The following is a 24,114-nucleotide window of genomic DNA, read 5'->3' on the forward strand; positions in this document are numbered from 1 at the left end:
AATTTGTATTACTCATTTTGTTTATGTGGTTTATCATGTTTGTACCAACCTTACATCCTAGGAACAAATCCCACATAATCATTTTGTATCATCTTTTTAATGTGCTGCTGGATTCAATTTGCTAATATTTTGTTGAGGATATTTGCATCTATGTTCACAGTCATGTAGGCATATACTTTTCTTTCTTTGTAGTATCTTTAGCTGGTTTATGATATAGCAAAATGTTGGCCTTGTAAAATGAGCTTGGGGACTTCCCTGCTCTTGGAATTTTTTGGATTACATTTTTGAATGTTTGGTAAAATTCTTGTTTGATTTTATTGGTTGTAATCAGTATGTTTAGATGATCTGTTTCTTCTTGATTCAGTTTTTGAAGATTGTATATTTTCCAGATTGTTGAATTTGTTGACATATAGTTGTTTGTAATATTTTGTTATAAATCTTTGTATTTCGATGGTGTCAGTTGTTACTTCTCCCATTTTATTTCTGATTTTATTTATTTGGGTTCTTTTTTGTTTTTTTCTTTTTCTTGTTGAGTCTGATTGAAGGTTTATCAGTCTTGTTTATCTTTTTAAAGAACCAGCTCTGTGTTTCATTGATCGTGCGTGCGTGCGTGTGTGCGTGCGTGCGTGTGTTGCACATTCTATTTCATTTATTACCACTTAGATCTTTGTTATTTCCTTTCTTCTTCCTTCTGTTCACTTTGCATTTTGTTTGTTTTTGTTATATTATTATCATTACTATTATTAAGTTTCTTTAGGTACAATGTTACATTGTTTACTTGAGGTTTTTTTTTGTTTGTTTAAGTTAGTCCTGCATTGCTATGAATTTTCCTCTAAGGATGCTTTTGCTGTATTCGATAAATTTTGTTCTTATGTTTTCATTTTTATTTGTTTCAAGGTAACTTGATTTCTTCCTTGATCTCATTGTTAACCCATTCATTATTTAGTAACATGGTATTTGGCATCCATGTATTTGCATGTCTTTCAGTTAAATCCATTTGATCTAGTGTTTTATTTAAGGTCACTGGTTCCCTGTTAATTTTGTTTGTTTGTAAGATATATTCATTAGTTTCAATGGGGTATTAAAATCTACACTGACTGAATTACTGTCTAGCTCTCCCTTTATGTTTATCAAGATTTGCTTTATATATTTAGGTGCTTCTATGTTGGGTTCATAAAACAAGCCCAAAGTTAGTAGAAGGAAAGAAAAAAGAATCAAATGAAAATAAGCAAAATAAAGACCAAAAAACAATAGAAAAGATCAGTGAAAGTAAGAGCTTGTTTGTTGACAAAGTACACAAAATGGAAGGACCTCTATATATAAAACCAAGAAAAAAGAGAGGACTCAAAAGCACAATAAAACATGAGATGTTACTACTGATATCACAGAAATACCAAAGATCATTAGAGATTACTATGAACAATTATATACCAGAAAAGTTGCCACATGGAAGAAATTGATATATTTCTAGAAACATATAACCTACTAAGATGGAATCATGAAGAAACAGAAGATCTGAACAGACCATTTACTAGTAACGAAATTGAATCAGTAATCAGAAACCCTCCCAATAAAAGTCAGGACCAGATACTTTTACTGGTGATGCTACTAAACACTTAAAGAAGAATTAACACCAATACTTCTTATACTCTTCCAAAATATATTAGATAGAACATTTCCAAGTTTATTTTATGAGACCTGTGTTACCCTGATACCTAAAGGTGCCACAAGAAAAGAAAATTCAAACCAACATCTTTAATGAACATAAATGCAAAAATCTTTAACAAAATATTAGTAAACAAATTCAACAATGCACTTAAAGGTTCAAATATTGTGATCAAGTGGTATTTGTTCCAGGAATGCAAGGATGGTTCAGCATCTATTAATTAGTCCAACAATGTGATACCCTAGATTATCATAATAAAGGATAAAAATCATATCACCTTAATCAATGCAAAATAAGCATCTGACAAAATATAAAGTGCATTTATGACTTAAAAAGTGTATAGAGGGAACATATTTCCATGTAATAAAGGCCATGTATGACAGTCCTACAGTTAATATCTTACTTAATGGTGTAAAGTTGAAAGCTTTTCTTCTAAGACCAGGATGTAGACAGGATGCCTACTCTTACCGATTTTGTTCAACATAGTATTAGAAGTTCTAATCAGAGCAGTTAGGCATGAAAAAGTAGAAGAAGGTATCCAACTTGATAGGAAGACATATAACTGTCACAATTTTCTGATGATATATTATGTATAAAAAAACACAAGGACTGCATCCTCCCCAAAATTGGAACTAATGAATGAATTCAGTAAAGCTGCAGGATACAAAATCAATGCACAAATATGTTGCATTTCTATACACTAATAATGATCTCTCAGAGTAAGAAAAACAGTCCCACTTATAATTGCATGAAAAAGAACAAAATACCTAGGATTAAGTTTAACCAAGGAGGTGAAATACCTGCACTCAGAAAAGTATGAAATAAATTTAAGACTACACAAATAAATGGGTAGATATTGTGTGCTCAATAATTGGAAGAATTAACATTGTTAGCATGTTCATACTACCTAATAGAATCTACAGGTTCAGTTCAATCCCTATTAAAATTGCATGGCATTTTTTTTTTCACCAAATTAGAACAAACAATCCTAAAGTTTTTATGGAACCACAAAAGAACCCAAATAGCAAAAGCAGTTTTGAGAAAGAATAGTAAAGCTGGAAGCATCATACTCCCTGATGTTAAACTATATTATGAAGCTATAGTAAGCCCAGCCTGTGTGGCTCAGTGGATGAGCATTGTCCCATAGACTGAGAGGTCCCAGTTCGATTACTGGTCAGGGCACATGCCCAGGTTGTGGGCTCAATCCTCAGTAGGGGGTGTGCAGCAGGCTGCGTGGTGATTCTCTCTCTCTCTCACATTGATGTTTCTATCTCTTTCTTCCTTCCTCCCTATAAATAATCAATAAAATCATTTAAAAAATAAAATAAAGCTATAATAATAAAAACAGCATGGTATTGGTATAAAACAGACATGTAGATCAGTGCACCATAATATAGAGCTGGAAATAAAGCCACAATTGTATATACTGTTGGTTAATTAATTTATAACAATAGAGCCAAGAATATACAGTAGGAAAAGAATAGTGTCTTCAAGACACTGGGAAAACAGGACAACCACATGACAAAGAATGAAACTAGACCACTATCTTACTACATACTATATAAAAATCAACTCAAAATAGGTTAAGGACTTGAATGTAAGACTTGAAACCATTAATCTCCTAGAAGCAAACATAGGTGCTAAGCCCCTTGACATTACACTTGGTGATGACTTAAGGCAACAAAATAAAACATAAACAAGTAAGACTACATCAAATTGAAAAAGCATCTGCACAGCAAAGGAAACCATCAGGAAAATGGAAAGGCAACCTACAGAATGGGAGAAAATATTTGCATATCATCTATTCAATAAGGAGCTAATATACAAAATATATAAAGAACATTAATACTAAATAGTGAAAAAAACAAAACAAAACAAAAAACCCAACAACAATCCAATTTAAAAAATGGGCAGAGAATTTGAATAGGCAGTTTTCCAAAGAGGACATACAGATGGACATCAGGTACATGAAAAGATGATTGACAACACTGATCAACAACAGAATGTAAATCAAAACCACAAGGAGATATCACCTCACATTTTTAGAATGGTTATTACCAAAAGATGAGAAATTACAAGTGTTGGCAGAGATGTGGAGAAAAGGGAATGTTTTTGCACTTTTGATGGGAATGTTATTTGGTATAGCCACTATGGAAAACAGTATGGAGGTTCTTCAGAAAATTAAAAATAGAACTACCACATGATCCAGTATTGTACTTCTGGGTATTTGTTTGAAGGAAATGAAAACACTAACTCAAAGATATGTACACCCCCTAGTTCACTGCAGCATTATTTATTATAACTAAAATATGGAAGCAACCTAAGTGTTCATTAATAGATGAATGAATAAAGAAGTGGTACATATATACAATAGAGTTATTCAGCCATAAAACAAACAAAGAAATCCTACTTTTTACAACAACCTGGATAGACCTTGAGATGTCGTTATCCTTAGTGAAATAAGTCAGACCGAGAAAGACATATACCATAAGACGTTATGTATCTATAGAATCTTCAAAAAATGGAAATGCAACTATGAGTTCATAAATACAAATAACTGGTAGTGGCCAGAGGTGAGGATTGGAGTAAAGAGTGTCAAAAGATACAAACTTATCTTTATAAAATAAGTAATGGGGATGTAGCTTACAGCATTGTGATTATAGTTCATAATACTATATTATATATTTCAAAGTTTTTAAGAGAGTAGATCTTAAATGTTCTCATCACAACAACAACAAAAATGTAGCTCTGTATAATGATAAATATTACCTAGACACTGTGGTAATCATTTTACAGTATTTACAAATATTGAATCATTATTTTGTATGCCTGAAACTAATATAATGTTATATGTTAGTTACACCTCAGTAAAAATAAGTAAATAAAAAGTGTTCAATATGGCAGGGGTGTTATTTAAATATATATATATATATATAAATTTTTAGAAAGAGAGGAAGGGAGACGGAGAGAGAGATAGAAGCAGCGATGAGGGAGAACATTGATTGATTGCCTCCTGCATGCCCCGCAATGGGGATTGGGCCTACAACCTGGACATGTGCCGGCGGGAATTGAACCTGCAACCTCTTGGTGCATGGGTCAGCACTCAACTACTGAGCCACACTGGCTGGGATCAGGGGTGTTATTTTATAATCATCATCATCATTACCAACTTTTGTAGGATTACCACAAAGGATACTATGTCTTTTTTGAAAAAGCTGATTTTTAAATATAATATACTCTTCCACTATATTTAAACAAAAAACAATTAGGAGGTGAAACTGAAATGTGATTTGTGAAATAAACATGGTTGTGAAAATAAAATTAGGAAAAATATTAAACTAAGCTTTTGGGAGAGATTTCTTACATCTTTTTTGTACAAATATATATTTTTACTAAATCTGTATTTTCTCTTAGCCATAGATGGTACTTTGATCAACTTTAGTAGACTGTTAGCCATTTATTCTTTCTAAGAAAATACTTTTAATATCTAAAGTATTGTTTTAATCCAAAAGTTATTTAACCTTGCTATTAATCAAACTTTTGGGATTAGAGATACTTCAACTGGCCAACTTTAATACCAGCGGCATTTAATATTTTGCTTTCTAGGTTCCTGAAAAGATAAATGGGTGATAATTTAAATATGGAAACAAGAGATTATTATAATTTTATTTTTTAATGTTTTTCTTTTTTTTTTTTTAGGGAGAGAGAGATACAAACATCGATGTAGAAACATCCATCAGCTGCCTTCTATTCATCCCTACTGGACACTGAACCCGCAACCTGGGCATGTGCCCTGTTTAGGAATCGAACTGGAACCTCTCAGTCCATGGGATAACACTAAATCCACTGAGTCACACTGCTTGGGCTCAAGTGATTATTTTTAAATCTTCTGTAGCTAAACACAAGACTTACTAGTTCTTTCTGAGCATATTTCTGCTCCACTCTTCTGCAGATTCTCTTAGAGTTGCCTTCATGATTCTCCCTTTTTAAGTTTAAGCCTTTTATAAACCTCCTTAGATTAAGACAGAATGGTTCGATTTTGTTGTGATAATCAGAGTGAATGAAAGAAACATTGGTGGGTTTCTTGTTGCCAGCATAGTAATAACATTTAGTAAGTACTTACATGATAAATTCTTTATTGAGAACTTTATACGCATAGCCTCTCTTAATCCTTACTATAACCCAGTGAGAACAGTTTTATTACCAGCTATTACATTTGTGATCATAAACTATTGTAGAGACACAAGAAATTAATGTAAATATTATTTATACCATCAAATTTTTTTTTTTTTTTTTTTACTTTTTCCTCCTTTCTGTCCCCTCTCAGCATGTAAAGTGTTTAAATGAACATCTTTACTAACATAGCTTTTGTTCCTCTTCTGATTTCTGTGTAAAGCACCTGGGAAACAAAAGTTGTCCTGATGTATATGTTATTTTTTCTAAACTTTGTAAAATGCAACTCTTTAGAAAGAACTACTTGAATCGGCGCTCCAGTTAGGTCATGACCCAACTACTGGATCAAACTCTTTGAGAGTTTGGAACATTTAATGAATTAGCTGCTGATCAGGCAGCAGGGTAAACAAATAAGGAAAGAAAAAAATCTGTGCTATCTACTTATTGTAATTTAAAATACAAATGCACCTCCCATAAGAGGAGGATGGATTCCAGAATTCAGACAAGTGATAGGAAATTTACTGAGGAGTACTTTTGTAGGGGGTTAGATAATGGTGCTCCCCCCCCCACCCCGGGTTCTTTTGAGTTTGAGATGAAAGATAATAGTAAAGATTGTTGTTGTTTTCCAGATGTGGTCATCTCTGTGTTGCAGTGTAAAAGTAGTTTTCTTTATTTTACCTCTTGACCCTAACTCACTTTTTTCAACAAGTAAGTGTTGATTGTTTTCTGGCTAAGAACCATGTCTTGGTGGGGACAGCATTGTGCCAGAGAGTTCTGTGTAGGCATTGCATTTCCAGCTTATGCGGGCAGCAGGTCATTCTAGGGTTGTAGGCAGATGCTGTGAGTTCTATAGCTTGGAGACAAGTCTACTTGGACCTGAGCTACTGTGCTGTATTAGTAAATATTTCCTGCCCCCACATACACTTGAGAAGCAGAACTCCCTGGAGATAGATGTCTTTGTCTCTTTCCTCACAGCTGACTTTTCTCAGAGGCCATACACTAACTTAGCCATTCTGGCTGGGATTCAGGGCTACCAAACCTACTTCTATCATTTTGTGTTGAGAAATAACAGTGGCAGTAAAGCAGTATCTGGGAGAAAGAATGATGCCTCCACTCAATTTGGCTTCCTCTGCACAGTGAGCCCTCTTGCATCCTTACCAGGCAAATGTGAACCATAGCAAATAAAGACATAGGAACACCTGTGGGCTCTGTAGCTTTGTTTGTAAAGTTACAGAGTCCGGTTTGATCTCAGTGCAATTTACTAAATTACTAATTACACATAACTGACTGTTCATGTTCTAATCTGCAATTACTGGTGGCCTGTTAAAAAGGATAATGAACCTGTTTCTCCATGTATAGTTTATATGATATGGGCCTGATTAAAAAAGTATTTTCAAGCATTTTAAGTCTTAGGAAATATTATTCAAGATTAGTCAAGATAAGACACATCTGTTTATAACCTCCAGATTTGTTATTTGCACCAAAAAGGGGCACTGTGTTATTCTCAGAACTCACTGCTCTTTGACTTTCCTGTAGTCCTTTGTTTGGTGTCTTTGTTCAAAGAAATTCAGAGCAAGTCATACCACATCTTAAAAGAAGGAAACTAAAGAGATAGATACTTGTTTAGACTAGAGCTGAGTTTACCTTGCAGGTAGTTTTCTGGTAGCTCTTAGTCAGGGTTCCTTTTACAATAACAAACTTCTTTCCTCATATTTTCCTATTATTTTTGGCCACGAATGATTGAGTAAATCAGTTGGGGATAATTTGATTATTAAACTGACATGTTCTTATAGAAATGAATCTTCAGTTTCATTTTAAACACAACAGAGCACCTTGAATCAATCACAGATATTTTCAACAGTTATCTGAGATGCTGTTTATGTAGGTTTCAGTTGTTAGCTTCATTGGAATAGGGAAGCTAGTAGCCTATTTCCAGATGTAGCAGCTACACTACATGGCTTTAACACTGATGACCTTTTATAAAACATAGATATTTTGTTTGGGTTTATATCTGCAGTGATTCATAACTTAAAAAAATAAATAAAACATTGTGCTAAAGATTTCCTTTTATGCTTTCTTTTTAGCTACTTGGCTGCTTGTATATTCTTTTGTGTTTCTAAATTTACAGTATCTGTCAGTCTTGTGCTGTGTTCTCTCAGTAGTACACTAAATTGTGCAGTTTTTGGTTTGGCCCGGTTTGGAACAGGAACCTTTCCTAGAACCTAGTTGGCTTATCAAAGGTTAAACACTTTTGGCAAAAACTACAATATGACTGAATAAAACCATGAAAACGAAAAACCTCAATAATGGTGAAAATACTTTTTTTTCTGACAGTGAACTAACTGCATGGATGCAGAGGAATCATCTTTTTTACAGTTTATTTCTCTATTTTTTAGTATGATAATTTTTATAATTCTCTCTGCTTCAAATAAAACTACCATCTTAATGCCTTTTATGATTCTTTTTTTTTTTAATCCTCATCCGAGGACATTTGTCCATCTTATGTTCAGATAGAGTGGGAGGGAGAGATAGGAGAGAGAGAGAGAGAGAGAGAGAGAGAGAGAGAGAGAAACATCGACGTGAAAGGGACACATTGAGTGGCTGCCACCAGCATGACCAACCAGGGCCAGGGACAAACTGCAACCGAGGTACGCGCCCTTAGTGGGAACTGAACCCAGGTCTCTCTGGACCGCAGGCTGACGCTCTAACTGCTGAGCGAAACTGGCCAGGGCCCTTTTATGATTCTTGATTCTGCTGGGAGTGGGAGTGGTAGAAAATGTAACACTAGTTTTTCTTAGTTTATTTTAACTTTTTATTACCCCAAGTCACAAACTACTCTTTCTAGAACACAACTGAAAAGAACGATGTGTCTGGCAAGGAATAAAAATCAGATTATTAAATTGATTTGATAGTGTTAGGGACTCTTTTTTTCTTTTTGTGTTATGTTTACATATTTTTCTACTTATAAAGTACAGGAAATAAAACTTTCTGGTAGATGTCTCTGTAAATTCACCTTGTTTCCTATCACTTTAATCTCTAAAGTGCATTTTGGTTTGTGGCTTCTTTTAGTGGCCTGTTAATAGATTTGGTTTTTCAGAGTAGCCCAAAGTGCTTTTCTAGTAAATTATATAGGACCCATGATTAGAGAAGATGTCTATTTTTTTTGTAAGTTTTAATATTTACATAAAGAGCTTATTCTTTTGAGACCTCTGTCATTTTACCACTCTAGTATTACCACTAGAGTTTCTGTGTAATCTCTACATTGTTCTTGTTCATATAACTATAGACCTTAATTTTTATAATTTTAATATACAGAGTTCTTACTTTTGATTGATGTACCACCACTTTTCTATGACTATTTCAACAGTGTGACTGGCAGCAATTCATCAACTTTGCTCTCACTTGTTGAAGGTTAACATTTGCTATCAACTCTTCATTAAAACTGAAATTTAGAATCCTTTTTAGAAAGGAAAAGGGACTTGATTCAGGGCCAGAAACAAATCAGCAAGACATATTAGCAGAAGTTTTTAGATTTATAACTGATCTTTCCCCCAGAAAGATGAAGCAAGTATTAGGAGTGACACATCCTTACAGTGGCAGCATACATAACATGCTGTATCAGAGCCTGGGATATGTGTGAGCTCTCACCCTGGCTCTACTATTTACTGCCTCTATGACTTGGATAAATTTTCTGTAAATCTGTCTCTGTATTAGTAAAATGTAGATAATACTAGAATTGCCTCTTAGGAATATTATTAGAATTGAATGAATTAATATTTATAAAGAGCTTAAAATAGAGTTTAGTATAAAGTAAGTTTCTTAGTTTTGTTTTTTTTTTTAATGGAAAAATACAGTTTTATTTTCTGAGTTCAATGCCTTTTTCTAAAAAACAAAATCCTGCATAAATGTTATGTAATGTAAGGTTTTTGTTTTGTTTTTTGTTTTTTTTTATTGTTGAAAGTATTACAGATGTCCCTCTTATTTACCCCATTGACTCCCACCTCCCAGCTCTCTCCCTACTCCTCCTTTCCACAACCTAATGTCTTTGTCCTCTGGTTGTGCACATATGCATGAAGGTTCTTTGGTATATCTCTTCCCATTTCGCCCACACCCTATCTCTCTGAGGTTTGATAGTCTGTTCCCTACTTCTATGACTGGATCTCTTTTAGTCGTCAGCTTATTTTGTTCATTATTTTCCATAAATAAGTGAGATCATGTGGTACTTGTCTTTCTCTGACTGACTTATCTAGCTTAGCATAAAACTGTCTGGGTTTCTCCGTGAAAGATCTTTTTCCTTATAGCTGCATAGTCTTCCATTGTGTATATGTACCATAGCTTTTTTTATCTACTCATCTATTGATGGGCACTTGGGCTGTTTCTAAATCTTAGCTATTGTAAATAGCACTGCTATGAACATAGGGGTGCATATATTCTTTCTGATTGGTGTTTTAAGGTTTTTAGGATATATTCTTAGAAGTGGGACTACTGGGTCAAATGGCAGTTTTGTTTTTAATTTTTTGAGGAAGCACCATATTGTTTTCTACAGTGGCTGCACCAATCTGCATTCCCACCAGCAGTGTGTTAGGGTACCCTTTTATCCACACCCTCACCAGCACTTATTGTTCAAGGATTTGTTGATGGCCACCATTCTGGCAGGTGTGAGGTGATATCTCATAGTCATTTTAATTTGTATCTCTGATGATTAGAGATGTTGAACATTTTTTCATATGTCTCCTGACCATTTCTATGTCCTATTTAGAGAACTATCTATTCAGGTCCTCAGTCCACTTTTTAAATTGGATTGTTTGTCTTCCTTGTATTGAATTGTATGAGTACTCTCTATATTTTGGATATAAACCCCCTATTTATTGTATCATTGGCAAATATGTTCTCCCAGAGAGTGGGTTCCCTTTTCATTTAATGCTGGTTTCTTGTGCTGTGCAGAAACTTTTTAGTTTGATGTAATACCGTTTATTAATTTTTATCTTTGTTTCTCTTGCCCTAATCATTGTAAAATAGAAAATTCCACTATGTATGATGTCTGTGATTTTTCTGCCTACATGTTCTTCCAGGATTTTTATGGTTTCCTATGTTACATTTAAGTATTTTGTCCATTTTGAGTTTATTCTTATGTATGGTGTAAGTTGGTGGTCTAGTTTCATTTTTATGGATATAGCTGTCCAATTTTCCCAGCACCATTTATTGAAGAGACTGTCTTTTCTCCATTCTATGCTCTTGCCTCCATTGTCGAATATTAATTGTGCATACTGTTGTTGGTCAATATTTAGGTTCTCTGTTCTGTTCCATTGATCTGTATGTTCATGTGCCAGTACCAGGCTTGTTTTGATTACTATGGCTTTGTAGTATAAGTTGGTATCTGGTATTGTGATTCTTCCCAGTTTGTTCTTTTTTAAAAATTTGCTGTGGCTATTCAGGGTCTTTTATGGTTCCATATAAACTTTTTGATTATTTGTTCTAGATCAGTGAAATAAGCCACTGGTACTTTAATTAGGGATTGCATTGAATCAGTAGATTACTTTAGGTAGTGTGGACATTTTAATAATGTTGATTTTTCCAATACCTGAACATGCTATATGTTTTCATTTTTTAATGTCTTCTACTATTTCTTTTTTCAGTGTCCTGCAGTTTTCTGAGAACAGGTCTTTTAGCTTCTTGGTTAAGTTTATTCCCAGGTAACTTAATTTTGTTTGCTGCAATGGTAAATAGGATTTTTTTAATTTCACTTTTGAGTATTCATTATTGGTGTATAAGAATGCTATTAATTTCTGGATGTCAATTTTGTATCCTGCTCTTTTCACAAATTCATTTTAAATCTAGTGGATTTTTAATGGAGTCTTTAGGGTTTTCTTTGTATGATGTGTAGTCATCTGCGAATAATGACAGTTTCACTTTCTCCTTTACCATTTGGATTGCATTTATTTTTTCCTTCTTGTCTAATAGCTGTGGCTAAGACTTCATGTACTGTGTTAAATAAGAGGGTCAAAAGTGGTCGTCATTGTCTTGTTCCTGTTCTTAAGGGAAATGCTTTTAGTTTTTGCCCATTGAGTATATTGTTGGCTGTAGGTTTTTCTTATATGGCCTTTATTATGTTGCGATAGGATACCTCTCTTCACAATTTGCTGAGCCTTTTTACCAGAAATGGGTGCTGGATTTTGTCAGATGCTTTTTCAGCATCAATTGATATGATAATATTGTTTTTATCTTTTATTATGTTTATTTCGTATGTATCACATTTATTGATTTGCAGATATTGTACCAGCCTTGCATCCTTGGGAAGAATCCCACTTAGTCATGGTGAATAATTTTTTTTTTTTTTTTAATGTAGTGCTGGATCTGATTTGTTAATATTTTGTCAAGGATTTTTGGCATTTATGTTCTTCAGAGATATTGGCCTATGGCTTTCTTTCTTTGTAGTATCTTTATCTGGTTTTGGAATTAGTATAACACTGAACTTATAAAAAGAATTTGGAAGTTGTCCTTTTTGAATTTTTTTGAATAGTTTGAGGAGAATAGGTATTAGTTCTTCTTTGGATGTTTGGTAAAACTCCCTGTGAAGGTTTCCAGGCCATGCTTTTGTTTGCTGAAAGTTTACTGATTACAGCTTCAATTTCTTTAGCTGTTATTGATCTGTTCATGTTTTCTGTCTTTTCTCGGTTCAGTTTTGGGGGACTGTTGATTCTGGAAATTTGTCCATTTCACCTAGGTTATTCTGTTTGTTCTCATATAATTGTTCATAGTATTTTTTAACAATCCTTTGTATTTCTGTGGTGTCTGTTGTTACTTCTCTTTAGTTTCTGATTTTGTTTATTTGGGTCCTCTCTCTTTGTTTCTTGGTGAGAGTGTCTAAAAGTTCATCAATCTTTTTAATTTTTTTAGAGAACCAGCTCTTTGTTTCATTGATCTTTTGAATTGGTTTTTTTTTTTTTTTTTTTTTTTTTAGCCTCTGTGTCCTATATTTTAACTCTGATCTTTTCTATTTCTTTTCTTCCACTTGCTCTGGGTTTTTCCTTTTATTTACCTTCTAGTTCATTAAGTTGTAGGGTTAGATGGTGTATAAGAAGTGTTTCTTGTTTCATGAGGTACTCCTGTAGTGCTGTGAACTTCCCTCTCATGATTGCTTTTGTTGCGTTCCATTAATTTTTTGTTGTTGTGCGGCTCATTTCCATTGTTTTCCAGGAAGTTTTTAATTTCTTCCTTGATCTCCTTTATAACCCGTTCATTGTTTAATAACATGCTATTTAGTCTCCATGTGTTCCAATGTCTTTACATGTTCTTGTTGCAATTGATTTCTAGTTTCATGCCATTGTGATCTGAGAAGATGCTTGATATGATTTCAATCTTCTTGAACTTGTAGAGACTTAGTTTGTGTCTTAACATGTGGTCTATCTTTGAGAATGTCCCATGTGCCCTTAAGAAGAATGTGTATTCTGTAGTTTTGGGGTGTAATTCTCTGTAGAGATCTATTAAATCCATTTGATATAGTGCATCATTTAGAGTCTTTGTTTTCTTGCTAATATTTTGTCTAGAGCAGTGGTTCTCAACCATTCTAATGCCACGACCCTTTAATACAGTTCCTCATGTTGTGGTGACCCCCAACCATAAAATTATTTTTGTTGCTACTTAATAACTGTAATTTTGCTACTGTTATATCTTAGGCAATTCCTGTGAAAGGGTCATTTGACTCCCAAATGGGTTGTGACCCACAGGTTGAGAACCACTGGTCTAGAGGATCTGTCCAGTGATTTCAGTGGGGTGTTGAAGTCACCTGGTATGATTGTATTGTTGATTTCTTTTTTTCTATTTATCTTCAGATATAGTGGGAGGGAGGGGGGAGAGAGAGAGACACATCAATGTGAGTGAGACACATCAACTGGTTGCCTGCCACACAACCCTGACAAGGACCAGGGACTAATCGCAACCAAGGTATGTGCCCTTGACAGCAATCGAACCTGCAACTCTTTGGTTTGTGGGCTGATGCTTTAACCGCTGAGCCAAACCAGCCAAGGGTATTATTGTTGATTTCTTTTTTGAAGTCCTCCAGAAGTTTTTAAATATATTTTGGTGCTCCTATATTGCGTGCATATATGTTTACCAAGGTTATATCCTCCTATTGGAATGATCCTTTCAATACTATGTAGTGGCCTTTTTTGTCTCTAGTTAAGGCCTTAATTGTGAAGTCTATTTTATCACATATGAGTATTGCTACCCCAGCGCTTTTTTTTTCATTTCCAATTGCTTGGAAAAATTTTTTTCCATCCCTTTACTTTCAACCTCTGTGAGTATTTTATTGTGAGGTGGGTCTCTTGTAAACAACATATATGAATTATGCTTTATTATCCATTCAGCTTTTATTTTATTCATTCATTTATTTTTTATCCTCACCCAAGGGCATTTTTTTTTTTTTTTTTTTTTCATTTATCTTCAGATAGAGTGGGGGGAAGAAAGAGAGAGAAACATCGATGTAAGAGAGACACATCGAGTGGCTGCCACTCACATGTCCCCAACTGGGGTCAGGGACAAACTGCAACCGAGGTACGTGCCCTTAGTGGGAACTGAACTCGTGACTCTCTGTCCATGTTGAGTTTCCTCATAATCATCACTCTTAACTTTACCTCTGGTAACTTGCTTAACTCCATTTCATGTATCCCTTCTTCTGTAGAATGCTTTTGTTCTTTCATTTGGTGTTTGTTTCTTTGTTTCACCATTTTGTCTAGCAGTATTTTGGAGCCTGCAGTTTCCCTTTGTTAGTGTTCTGCTAATTATGGCTCCCTCTGCTGGTTTTGGATGAGTATTGAAGGTACTATGCTAAACACCAATGCCTAGTTTTTATTTTCCTGAGTAGAGTTGCAGGCAAAGCAAAGATTCAATTGTCCCAGAGCTTTTGCCTGCAGGCTGACTATTAGTTCTAGTTACTTAATGAGCCTCAGGTGGTTGCCCTCTGCTGAATGAAAAATCCCTCAGATGGGCAGGGTAAAAGGATTTCCAGCTCATGAGGCAAATGCTTGCCCCTGGACTAAAGTTGCTTTGAGAAGATATGGTTTCTGCACTGTGGGTTATTTGTTCAGCACATGGATCCAGGCCTCAGCCTTCACAGTTCAGTCACAGAGCCAGGACACACAACTCTGAGAGTCAGGCCCAAGACTCAGAACTTTCAGGGCCTCTTCTCTGCCTACTGGCTATCAGGTAGGCTCTGGCTGTGAATGAGCCTCAGGTTGCACTTTTCCAGGCGAGTGATGTTAAATTTCAAAGGGAGAGGCCGATGCTTCTCCTCAGGCTAAAGCTGCTCTGATGGGTCTACTTGACTGAGATGTTTACTAAAGGATGGATGAGGGCTTCTGCATAGGACCTCACAGCTGAGTTCCCAGGAACTTCACCTTCACAACTGAGACCCCAAACCAGGCCCCCAACACTGAGAGCTAGGTCCAAAGCTTGAAGCTTTTAGAGGCTCTACTCTGCCTGCTAGCTGGCAGGTAGTCTCTGATTGTTAATGAGGTTCACCTTGGGCTTCTCTGAATCTGGTGGTGTTAAATTTCCGCTGGAGGGGCAGTTGCTTCTTTCCTGGGCTAAAACTGTTTTGGGGAAGGTGCTTTTTTGAGGTAGATGACTACTGTATTGTTGGGGGGGTGACTCAGCATAGAGCTCCTGAGAGCCTCCTTCCCAGGTTTCATCCCAGTTCCATGAACACCCTACTCTCCTCACACAGTTTCAGTCCAGTCTGGCCTCCCTCTGCTGGAGCCCACGTTGAGTGACAGTAGCTGTAATTCAGTGCACTGGCCTTCAGTGAATGCTGGTCTTCCCTGCACCTCTCCCTACCTGATAAAACCTGTGCTGTGGTAATTTTCTCAGCCAGGTGTTATGTGGCTTTCTCTGTTCTGCCACTGTGTGCTGGAGAGCTGGCTTGGGTTTAAACCCTCAACTTCTCAGAGGGAACTGCTCACAGTTAAGACAGACCTCAACTGCTGCCCACGAGCACCCACTCAGCCATTTTGCACCTCCATAGCTCCTACCAGTCTTGATTTGTGTCCTCCTTACATCCCTGGTTATTAGGTTTCTTTCCAGCTGCAATTCAATTGTTTTTTCAGATGACTTGTGTTTATTTTAGTTGTAATTCTAGTTGAGTCCTGGGAGACGGTCTGTGTAGCTTTCATTCACTTCACTGCCATTTCCCCCTGATCTTAGGGGTTTTTTTGTTTTGTTTTTTTATCCTCACCTGAGGACATTTTTCCATTTTTTTGTTCAGCTAGAATTGGAGGGGGAGAGAGAGAGAGAGAGAGAGAGAGAGAGAGAGAGAGAGAGAGAGAAACATCAACATGAAAGGGACGCATCGAGTGGCTGCCACCTGCACAACCCAACCAGAGCCAGGGACAAATTGCAACTGAGTACGCGCCCTTAGCGGGAACCGAACATGGGTCTCTCTGGACCGCAGGCTGACACTCTTAACCGCTGAGCCAAACTGGCCAGGGCTGATCTTAGTTTTTTAATGAAAGAATGACGAAAACATCACTGTCCTAAGATAACACCTGTTTCATTTTTTTAAATATAAGAGATGTACAACTTTACTAGTAATCAGACAGTGCTAATTTAAATAACAGTGAAATTAGATAACAAATATCAGAAAGTTTGATAATAGTGGGTATTGGTAAAGATGTCTGGAAACAGAATATCATACAGTATTGTTGACAGTATACATCAGTAACACCTGTTTTAATTCTGACAACAACAAACACTATTTCTTCATTAATTATAGGCTTCCTATTTATGTAAAACCACTTCTCATACTTATTAGTTATAGAAATCATGTGTTTTTAAGACAGGCTAGAAAAGTCGTGTTTAATCTATTTAGACCTAAGAACTTTTTCTTTGTTTACTAAAAATACAATGACAGTTTAACAGACTTAAGCTGTAGATATTGTTGGCCAGATGTAAGAATTTGTTGAGATTTTATTCTTGGCTTAGGGCTTCTGATTTCTATATGACAACTCATTATTATCCACAATCTGTAAGATATTTTAATTTTCAGTTGAATATATCTTATCAGTGGTAGTAAGTTGTTTAGTTTGTAATGCCATTTTCACCCTTTTACCTGATTTCACACCAATAACATTCAGTCCCTTTATCCTGATTATTTACTGGTTTCTTACTCTTTTCTGAATATAGGCATGGCTGGACTCCCTTGTTTTGAATCAGATGCAAAAACTTTTTTTTTTTCCATTATACTACCAAATCTTATTACTGCCTCCTCTTCTTTTCACTAATTTACCAGACTTGTCCATCTGCCACTTCACTTCCTCAGTCATGCATCCCCATATCTCCAGCTAACTATAAGACTTGAAGACTTGACTTGGATTTTTCTCTCAAGGGCTAAAAATTAATTAATCTGTCTCCTGTCATTTTAACTGAGAAAGCCACATAGTGAGAAAGAACAATCATATTTGACAAAGGCCTGATATTGAATATTAAGAACTTTTACAAATCAGTAAGAAAAAAAGAGGCAACTCAATAGTAAGAGTGAATGGAAAACATGATGAAAACCCTGAACAGCCATTTCAAAGAATAGGAAACATGAATGGCAAGCAAACATGAAAAGGTGTCCAAACTCAGTAGTAAATCATTAAAACCACTGTGAGATGCCTTTTCATACTCAACTAATTAGCATATATGAAATTATGACAGTTTCAAAGATTGGCAAGGATATGGAGCAATGATCATTTTCATATTTGGTGGGAGTAAATTTTGGAGCAGTCACTTTGGAAACAAATTTGGAATTACCCAATAAGATTAAACATGTGCACATCCTGTGACCCAACCATATACTGCTAGTTATTTAGCATTTGTTCTCTAAGTGACATGCACAAAACTGTTTCAAACAATCATGTTTGGAATACCAAAAATACTGGAAATAACCAAATATTCATAAATAGTATGATTGATAAATAAATTATGGTACATTATATCAGTATAATACTACATACCTGGAAAGTAGGTGAACTCTACTTACATTAATCAGTAAGGGTAAATCTAAAACACATAATTTTGAATAAAAATGCTCCACACAAGAATTCTATGGTATCGTTATAAAGTTACTAGTTAAGGTTTTTCGATGTCAAGTGAATTTTGTGGCTTTCCTCTTTCAGTCTGGAAATACAGAATTCAGCAGAGGAAAACAAAGTTAAGGTCAAAAGTTTTGTTAGAATTAGTTAATATGAGTATTTGATTGAAGGTACATTGACTAATACTAGCTTGCTGCCAGTTAAACACTATTTTCATAATAATAATAAAGCTAGCTCATATTTTGAGTATTTTACACATCATAATTATATAATTCCTGTAAAAGTTCAAATGTACAGAGACTAATATAAGACAGATATTAGGATAAAAGTTTATAAAAAGAATGTAGAAAGAGATAAACCACTGACACACTCTAGAAACTCAGAACTTTCTAAGGTTATGAATATGGATTCATGTTGTTGCTTTTAGTGTTCTCCTGATAGGATTGGCTAATACTAAAACATGGGAAGATGAAGAGAACCCTGCAGACTCTTATAACTCTATGATCTTTTTCCAGTTGTTCTATAGACCACTGCATGTGAGAGTGGGCCCAAGAATGAAAGGAAAGATTGATGTGTTCTTTTAAACATTTAATTCTACAAACAGCTCTGGAGTTTCCTTTTTATTTTCCAACCCTTCCTACTTTTTGCCATCTGGTATTTATTTATTTATTTTAAAATCCTCACTACAAGATATTTTTTCATTTATTTTCAGACAGAGTGGGAGGGAGAGATAGAGAGAGAGAGAGAAACATCGATGTGAGAGACATACACATCGACTGGTTGCCTCCCACATGACCAGGGCCAGGGACCAACCACAACCGCCATCTGGCATTTAGAATATGACCTTATGTTTCCACATTTTCTGCTTTTACAAAGTTAGAGACTCTCTATGAAGTTAGAGTCTATAAAGAAATGGGTATATTCAAGGAGTTGGGGAGCATATTATTATGGGCTGGTCATTCAATTTACTGAAACTCATCAAACGCACTCAATTTTAAAGCCAATACTGAAATATAAAGGGTGTGTGACTGTGGGATGAGGGTGGGGATTGTTCTGTATTGCTGAAAGCAGGATCCCCTCATTAAAATTGCATTGTATAAAACACAAAAAACAAAACAAAATCAACCAACAACAACATACCAGAAATAATTGTGGTAAAAAGTCACAAATATTTCTGAAATTGGATGAATGTCCTATAACATTGGTCTTAAATTATTTTATGATGTCTTGAAGTCCTCCAGAAATAGAAATTTTCTTCAATCTTTTTTCACTTGACACAAAATTCTAAAGCAGTGATTTTCAATTTATGTGCCTCAAGAATTTTTTTAAAAATGCAAAACCTGAGGCACTGACAGAAATTAAAAAATGACAACAACCAACACAATAGCCATCTGGTGTGAATGAATCAAAATTAATACCTTTTTTTGTTTTTGTCAGATTGGCAAAAAACATTATATATTTTTTCTTATGTCACAGAATTTTAGTAATTAGTGTATGTAAGCCATGAGATAAAAAGGTTTAAAATCACTATTGTAAAGGAAGGAAGTTTAGAATGTGGCGTACTAAATCTATAGTTTAGGCTCTGTTTGACTTCTCTCCTTTTTATATCAGTTCATGAAATTTGGTAAATGTTGTTTAGAGAGGGATTATTAGAGATGTCTCCGGAAATAATAGAAATGTAAAGTACTCTGCCCCACACAGGTAGTCAGAAAGCAGTGATAATGTGTCATTATTCACATTTGTTAAGCTACAAATCCTTTGTTGGAAATAGGCAGAAAAACTTGGATTCCAGAAACAATGGTTAGACCCAAATAGTCTTAGTTTTAGTTTAATTCTTGTGAAACCAAAAATATTTGAGACCATGAAATTAACTCAGTTGTATAAAGCATGCTGATTCCAGTTTAATAGATTCCAATTTAACTGTTGATTCAGTTATTCAATAATATACTGAATATGTATTTTTTTTCTCTCAATTTTAGAACAGATCAATGCAAGAGTTGAAGGAAATTTCTGTTTCTGAAGGACTTCAATGTCATGGAATCATTTTAACCTCTGTTATAGAGAGCAATAGGTTATAGAGAAGATGGATATACAGGAAGTGGGACCTAGGACCAAGTATTGTTCCACAGTGTGTGGGAGTAAAAATCTCAATCACATGCACACATGCATGTATATACAACTACAACCGTTTGTTTTTTTATATGGAGTATCTGCTTCTAAAGATGGTTCATCTAGAATTTAACGAGGTTTTTTTTGAGCTTTCAACCCACAAAAGACTTCTGACAACATGTCATTTGGGTTCTAGATTCCTCACTTTGATCAACTCATTATTTAGTCTATTGATGATTTATACATTTTATGTTCCTTCTTTTTCTTACTATGTGTCTCTTCCCAATTGAAAATGAAGATTGCTGTGTCCACTGTATCCTTGCCTGCTTGTTTTGTGAATTCCTGACCCTCTGCAATATTGTCCTGGGACAAGCTTCATGTGGCATCTGTACCTCAGAAACCTGCTGCTGTTGCTGCGGAGATGACATGGGGGATGACTGTAACTGCCCTTGTGACATGGATTGTGGCATCATGGATGCCTGTTGTGAATCATCAGACTGTTTGGAAATCTGTATGGAATGCTGTGGAATTTGTTTTCCTTCATAAATATTTATCTTTTATTTGTGTTAAAACTGGAGAGTGTTTAAAAAAAATTTTTTTAAGGAAGAAGAAAAGCACATGGCAAGATTCTCATGAAACAAGCAACCTGGTATTTGCATTATTAATTCATTTTAAGTAATCTCTGAAAGACTTTTTTTCCTTGTAACTAAATCTACATGGTTTAATATGTGAAACTTTAACTACTTTTAAACTTCTTAATAGGAATCAATGACTAAGGAACATTTTGACCAAAAAAAAAAAGCTAAATGTCTTTTTTTCATACATATTTCTATTTCTTTTAATCTTTCTTGACAGGTTTTTGCTCCAAATTTATTATTTTTCAGTGGGTATTAATAGTAGATTATTTTTGATGTGTATTTGTTAATGGTTAACAGTAAACATTTTTACTTTAAAATAAATTTTGGGAAACAAATAAAATAAAATAAACTTTGGAAAACAAATTCAAATAGTATTTGGATACCCAGTATTTATCTTCATGTTCTGTTCTCCACTTTCTCCATTTGTTCAACAAACATTGAGTGTCTACTGTGTGTCACCTGCTGAGGCACAGAGATGGATGTCATTCAGTTTTCAGTAACAAGAGAATACAGTTTAGCACAGGAAAGATACCTGTAAAACATGAACCACAAGAAATACTGAAGTAAGGATTATAAGAGAGAGAAACTCAAAAGATTATAGGAATAAAATACACAGAAAACAACAGCTAGTACTTGTTGGAATATGCAGAAGGCTTTAAGGACAATGTGGCATTTGAGGAAGCCTCTTTGATAAGTGATCCATCTGCTATTTGAATGAATTATTTGGCTTTCGGATAAAGTTTTAGGTGAGTAGCCTGAACTGTGTGTGTCCTTAAGCAGTTAAAGAAAAAATGTCTTAAGTATGTATTTTCTTTAGTTGTAAGACTATAGCTTTTTTTTTTTTTTTTTTTTTAAAAAGCTATAAAATTTAACTAAAAATACACATTTTTAACACATAATTTAAAAGTTATGATAAACTTTTGGATAAAAACATATGGCCTATATAATAAAGAATGTGAAATACTTTTGACACATTGCATTTAAATTAGATTTTTAATATTCAAATCTCAATATTTTTATTTTGATTTATTCAAAAGCTATCTTTTTATTTGAGAGTTATCCCCCCCACACACAGGGAGAGGCTTGTATGTTTGTTTTGGTTTGTTTCTTAAGCAATGTTATATTTTATAAACACAGTTAACCTTCAATGCAAACTGTTCTTCCAAAGCAGTGGGAGTCTTGACATCCACCACTGTGACCAATTTCAGTATTGCAATTTTATGTTAAATTAAACTAATATGCAGGTTATAAAACCTTATGTGTACAGAAATAAGTCAATTACAAGACTGTGTATATTGCTATTCAGATAGAGACTTTGTATTGCAAAGATAAAAGGAAGAGGACTTTTTCACAGTGTGTGGTCTCCAAGTTTGACCTTCCCAAAGTTGCAGGTTAGCTTGATTTAGTAGAATTCCTTGTAGAAATTTTGAAAATATATTTTGGGTTAATAGTTATTTCAATGTTTCAAGTTGAATATGAAATTAAGAGTAAAAACAAGTGCACATTTTTTGGAAGCTTTTTAGCAAACCTGGCCTTTTAAGAGAGTTTTAAATCTAAAACATGGCAATGCCAGCTATGGTTTTTCCTTTGAGATGAAACCCAGCTTCTACTTATATCTTTATTTAAAGGGCTTCAAAAAAGTTAGCAAATTCTTTACTCCCCTGTTTATACACGTATCTACACTCACAACTTTAAATTTTCTGGTTTAAATAGAATTCTAGTAAATGTCTGTCATTCTCTTCCTTGTCTAAAGAATGTGTTTCATTTGTTACATAATATATAAGAACGTCTTGTACTGTTTCTTAGTAACCAGAATCTGAATATTTACATATACCATTACCTTAGGTGTATATATTAGGATGTAAGTGTCATCCGTATATTGACATATAAAGCCTTCTAATGACCTGAAATTGCTAAAATATTTCACTTTTCATTCTGCAAAGTTTTTCAACTAAGTGGTTTGTCTAATACTTAAGTATATTCTACTATTTGCAATAAATGTATTAACACTTTTAAAATAATGTTTCTCTGTAACAGAGAACACTAATAGAATTTTTATTTTCATATGTGTACCCATAGTACTTTTCCTCTATTGTTCTCTTTGCAGTCATTCCATAAAGTACCTTGTATTACTTTTTAAAAGATCAATGAAAAAAATAAATAAAAGTAAGCAATTGTGAATTTCTGTATGTAAAATGTTTTATTTAATTATATAGCCATTATGACTAAGTGCTGTACTTACAGTTATAGATTTGGTCTCTTTAAATGTAGAAACAATCTTATTCTACCTGTATTTTCCTGAGTACATTATTTTGAAATAAAAAAAAGACCTCTTGTCTTGTGCATCAGAATATTTTGTAGGCATGTTCTATGTAATTGATATATTAATGGATATTTGAAAAAATTCAACTCTAATTTTAAAACCTGAGGCTTTTATCATTGTTACTTCCATTCTTGAAGATTTTTCTAGTCTCCCTATGTAAATCACATCACTTAACACCCCTAGTGAACTATGAAAAATTCAGATCAGTTTATACTACAAATCACAGTTGACATGATTTCAAAAGATAGTATTCTTTAAAAGATTCATAATAGGTCAAAATGTAAGCTCTGTACCTTTTTCTTTTAGTAACTTATTTATTTATTTATTTTTTTCAGAATTATCTCCCAATTTATAAAAATTAAGGTAATTTTTTATATGTGCTTAGATTAAACATGAAAGATATATGAAATTAGGTATTATACTTAATGAATTTTACCCAAAAGTAAATCATCAGAAATATTTTCATCTAGGGTTTTTGTCACAATTTTTAAATGCTAAGAAAAATTTTAGTTAGTGTTTAGCCCCCTCCAAAATCACTTAATTTAGGACAAATTTTTTATGTAGAAATATAATAATTTTATTTTTGTTTTCTTACAGTATATCAGCTCTATCCATTTCCTCACCTGAAATAATCAGTGTTTCTTAAACAGTTCAAGGAGTAACCAAGGAAACCTTATGAAATAATATTTCATTCTTTATGCAAACTTTATCAGTGCTCTAGATTCTAATGCTATAAACATCATTTTATATCCTTAGATTTACCCAACCACATAATGAATAAGTTTATTTATTAATAAGATTATTTTTCAAATTATTCAAGACCTTTTCAATTACTTGTGATTTATAGGCCTGTAGGTTTGTTACAGCTAATCTGACAGGCAAGATAAAATTTCACCAAATACTAAAGTAGCAATTTTTCTCATCCTTTTAAATTGATATAATAAGGCATACATACCATTTTTGTTTTCAAGGGTGGTTAATATGTTGATAGGTTTATTCCAAACCATATTTATATTTTTAAATCAAAGATTAGTTACTACAAGAAGAATTCTTTTAACCATTTCCATGGCTCATTATAACCAGTAACTTTAGTGACTTTTCTATAGGTACCTCAGGAGAGTCATATAACCCTCA

The 24,114-nt window shown here is 34.1% G+C and overlaps 1 protein-coding gene across 2 annotated transcripts in view; it reads left to right on the forward strand.

The window, feature by feature from the left end:
• MDFIC (MyoD family inhibitor domain containing) overlaps positions 1-20,591 on the forward strand; it is a 131,048-nt gene extending 110,457 nt beyond the window's left edge. For both annotated transcript variants that reach the window (XM_036247248.1, XM_036247249.1), the window contains exon 5: positions 20,318-20,591. In XM_036247248.1, the coding sequence (XP_036103141.1) occupies positions 20,318-20,565 (248 nt within the window). In that variant the 3' untranslated portion in view covers positions 20,566-20,591. The remainder of the gene's footprint in view (positions 1-20,317) is intronic.
• Positions 20,592-24,114: the final 3,523 nt, after the last annotated feature.

This window comes from Molossus molossus, unplaced genomic scaffold (genome assembly GCF_014108415.1).
Source record: "Molossus molossus isolate mMolMol1 unplaced genomic scaffold, mMolMol1.p scaffold_m16_p_7, whole genome shotgun sequence".
Lineage (NCBI taxonomy): Eukaryota > Metazoa > Chordata > Mammalia > Chiroptera > Molossidae > Molossus > Molossus molossus.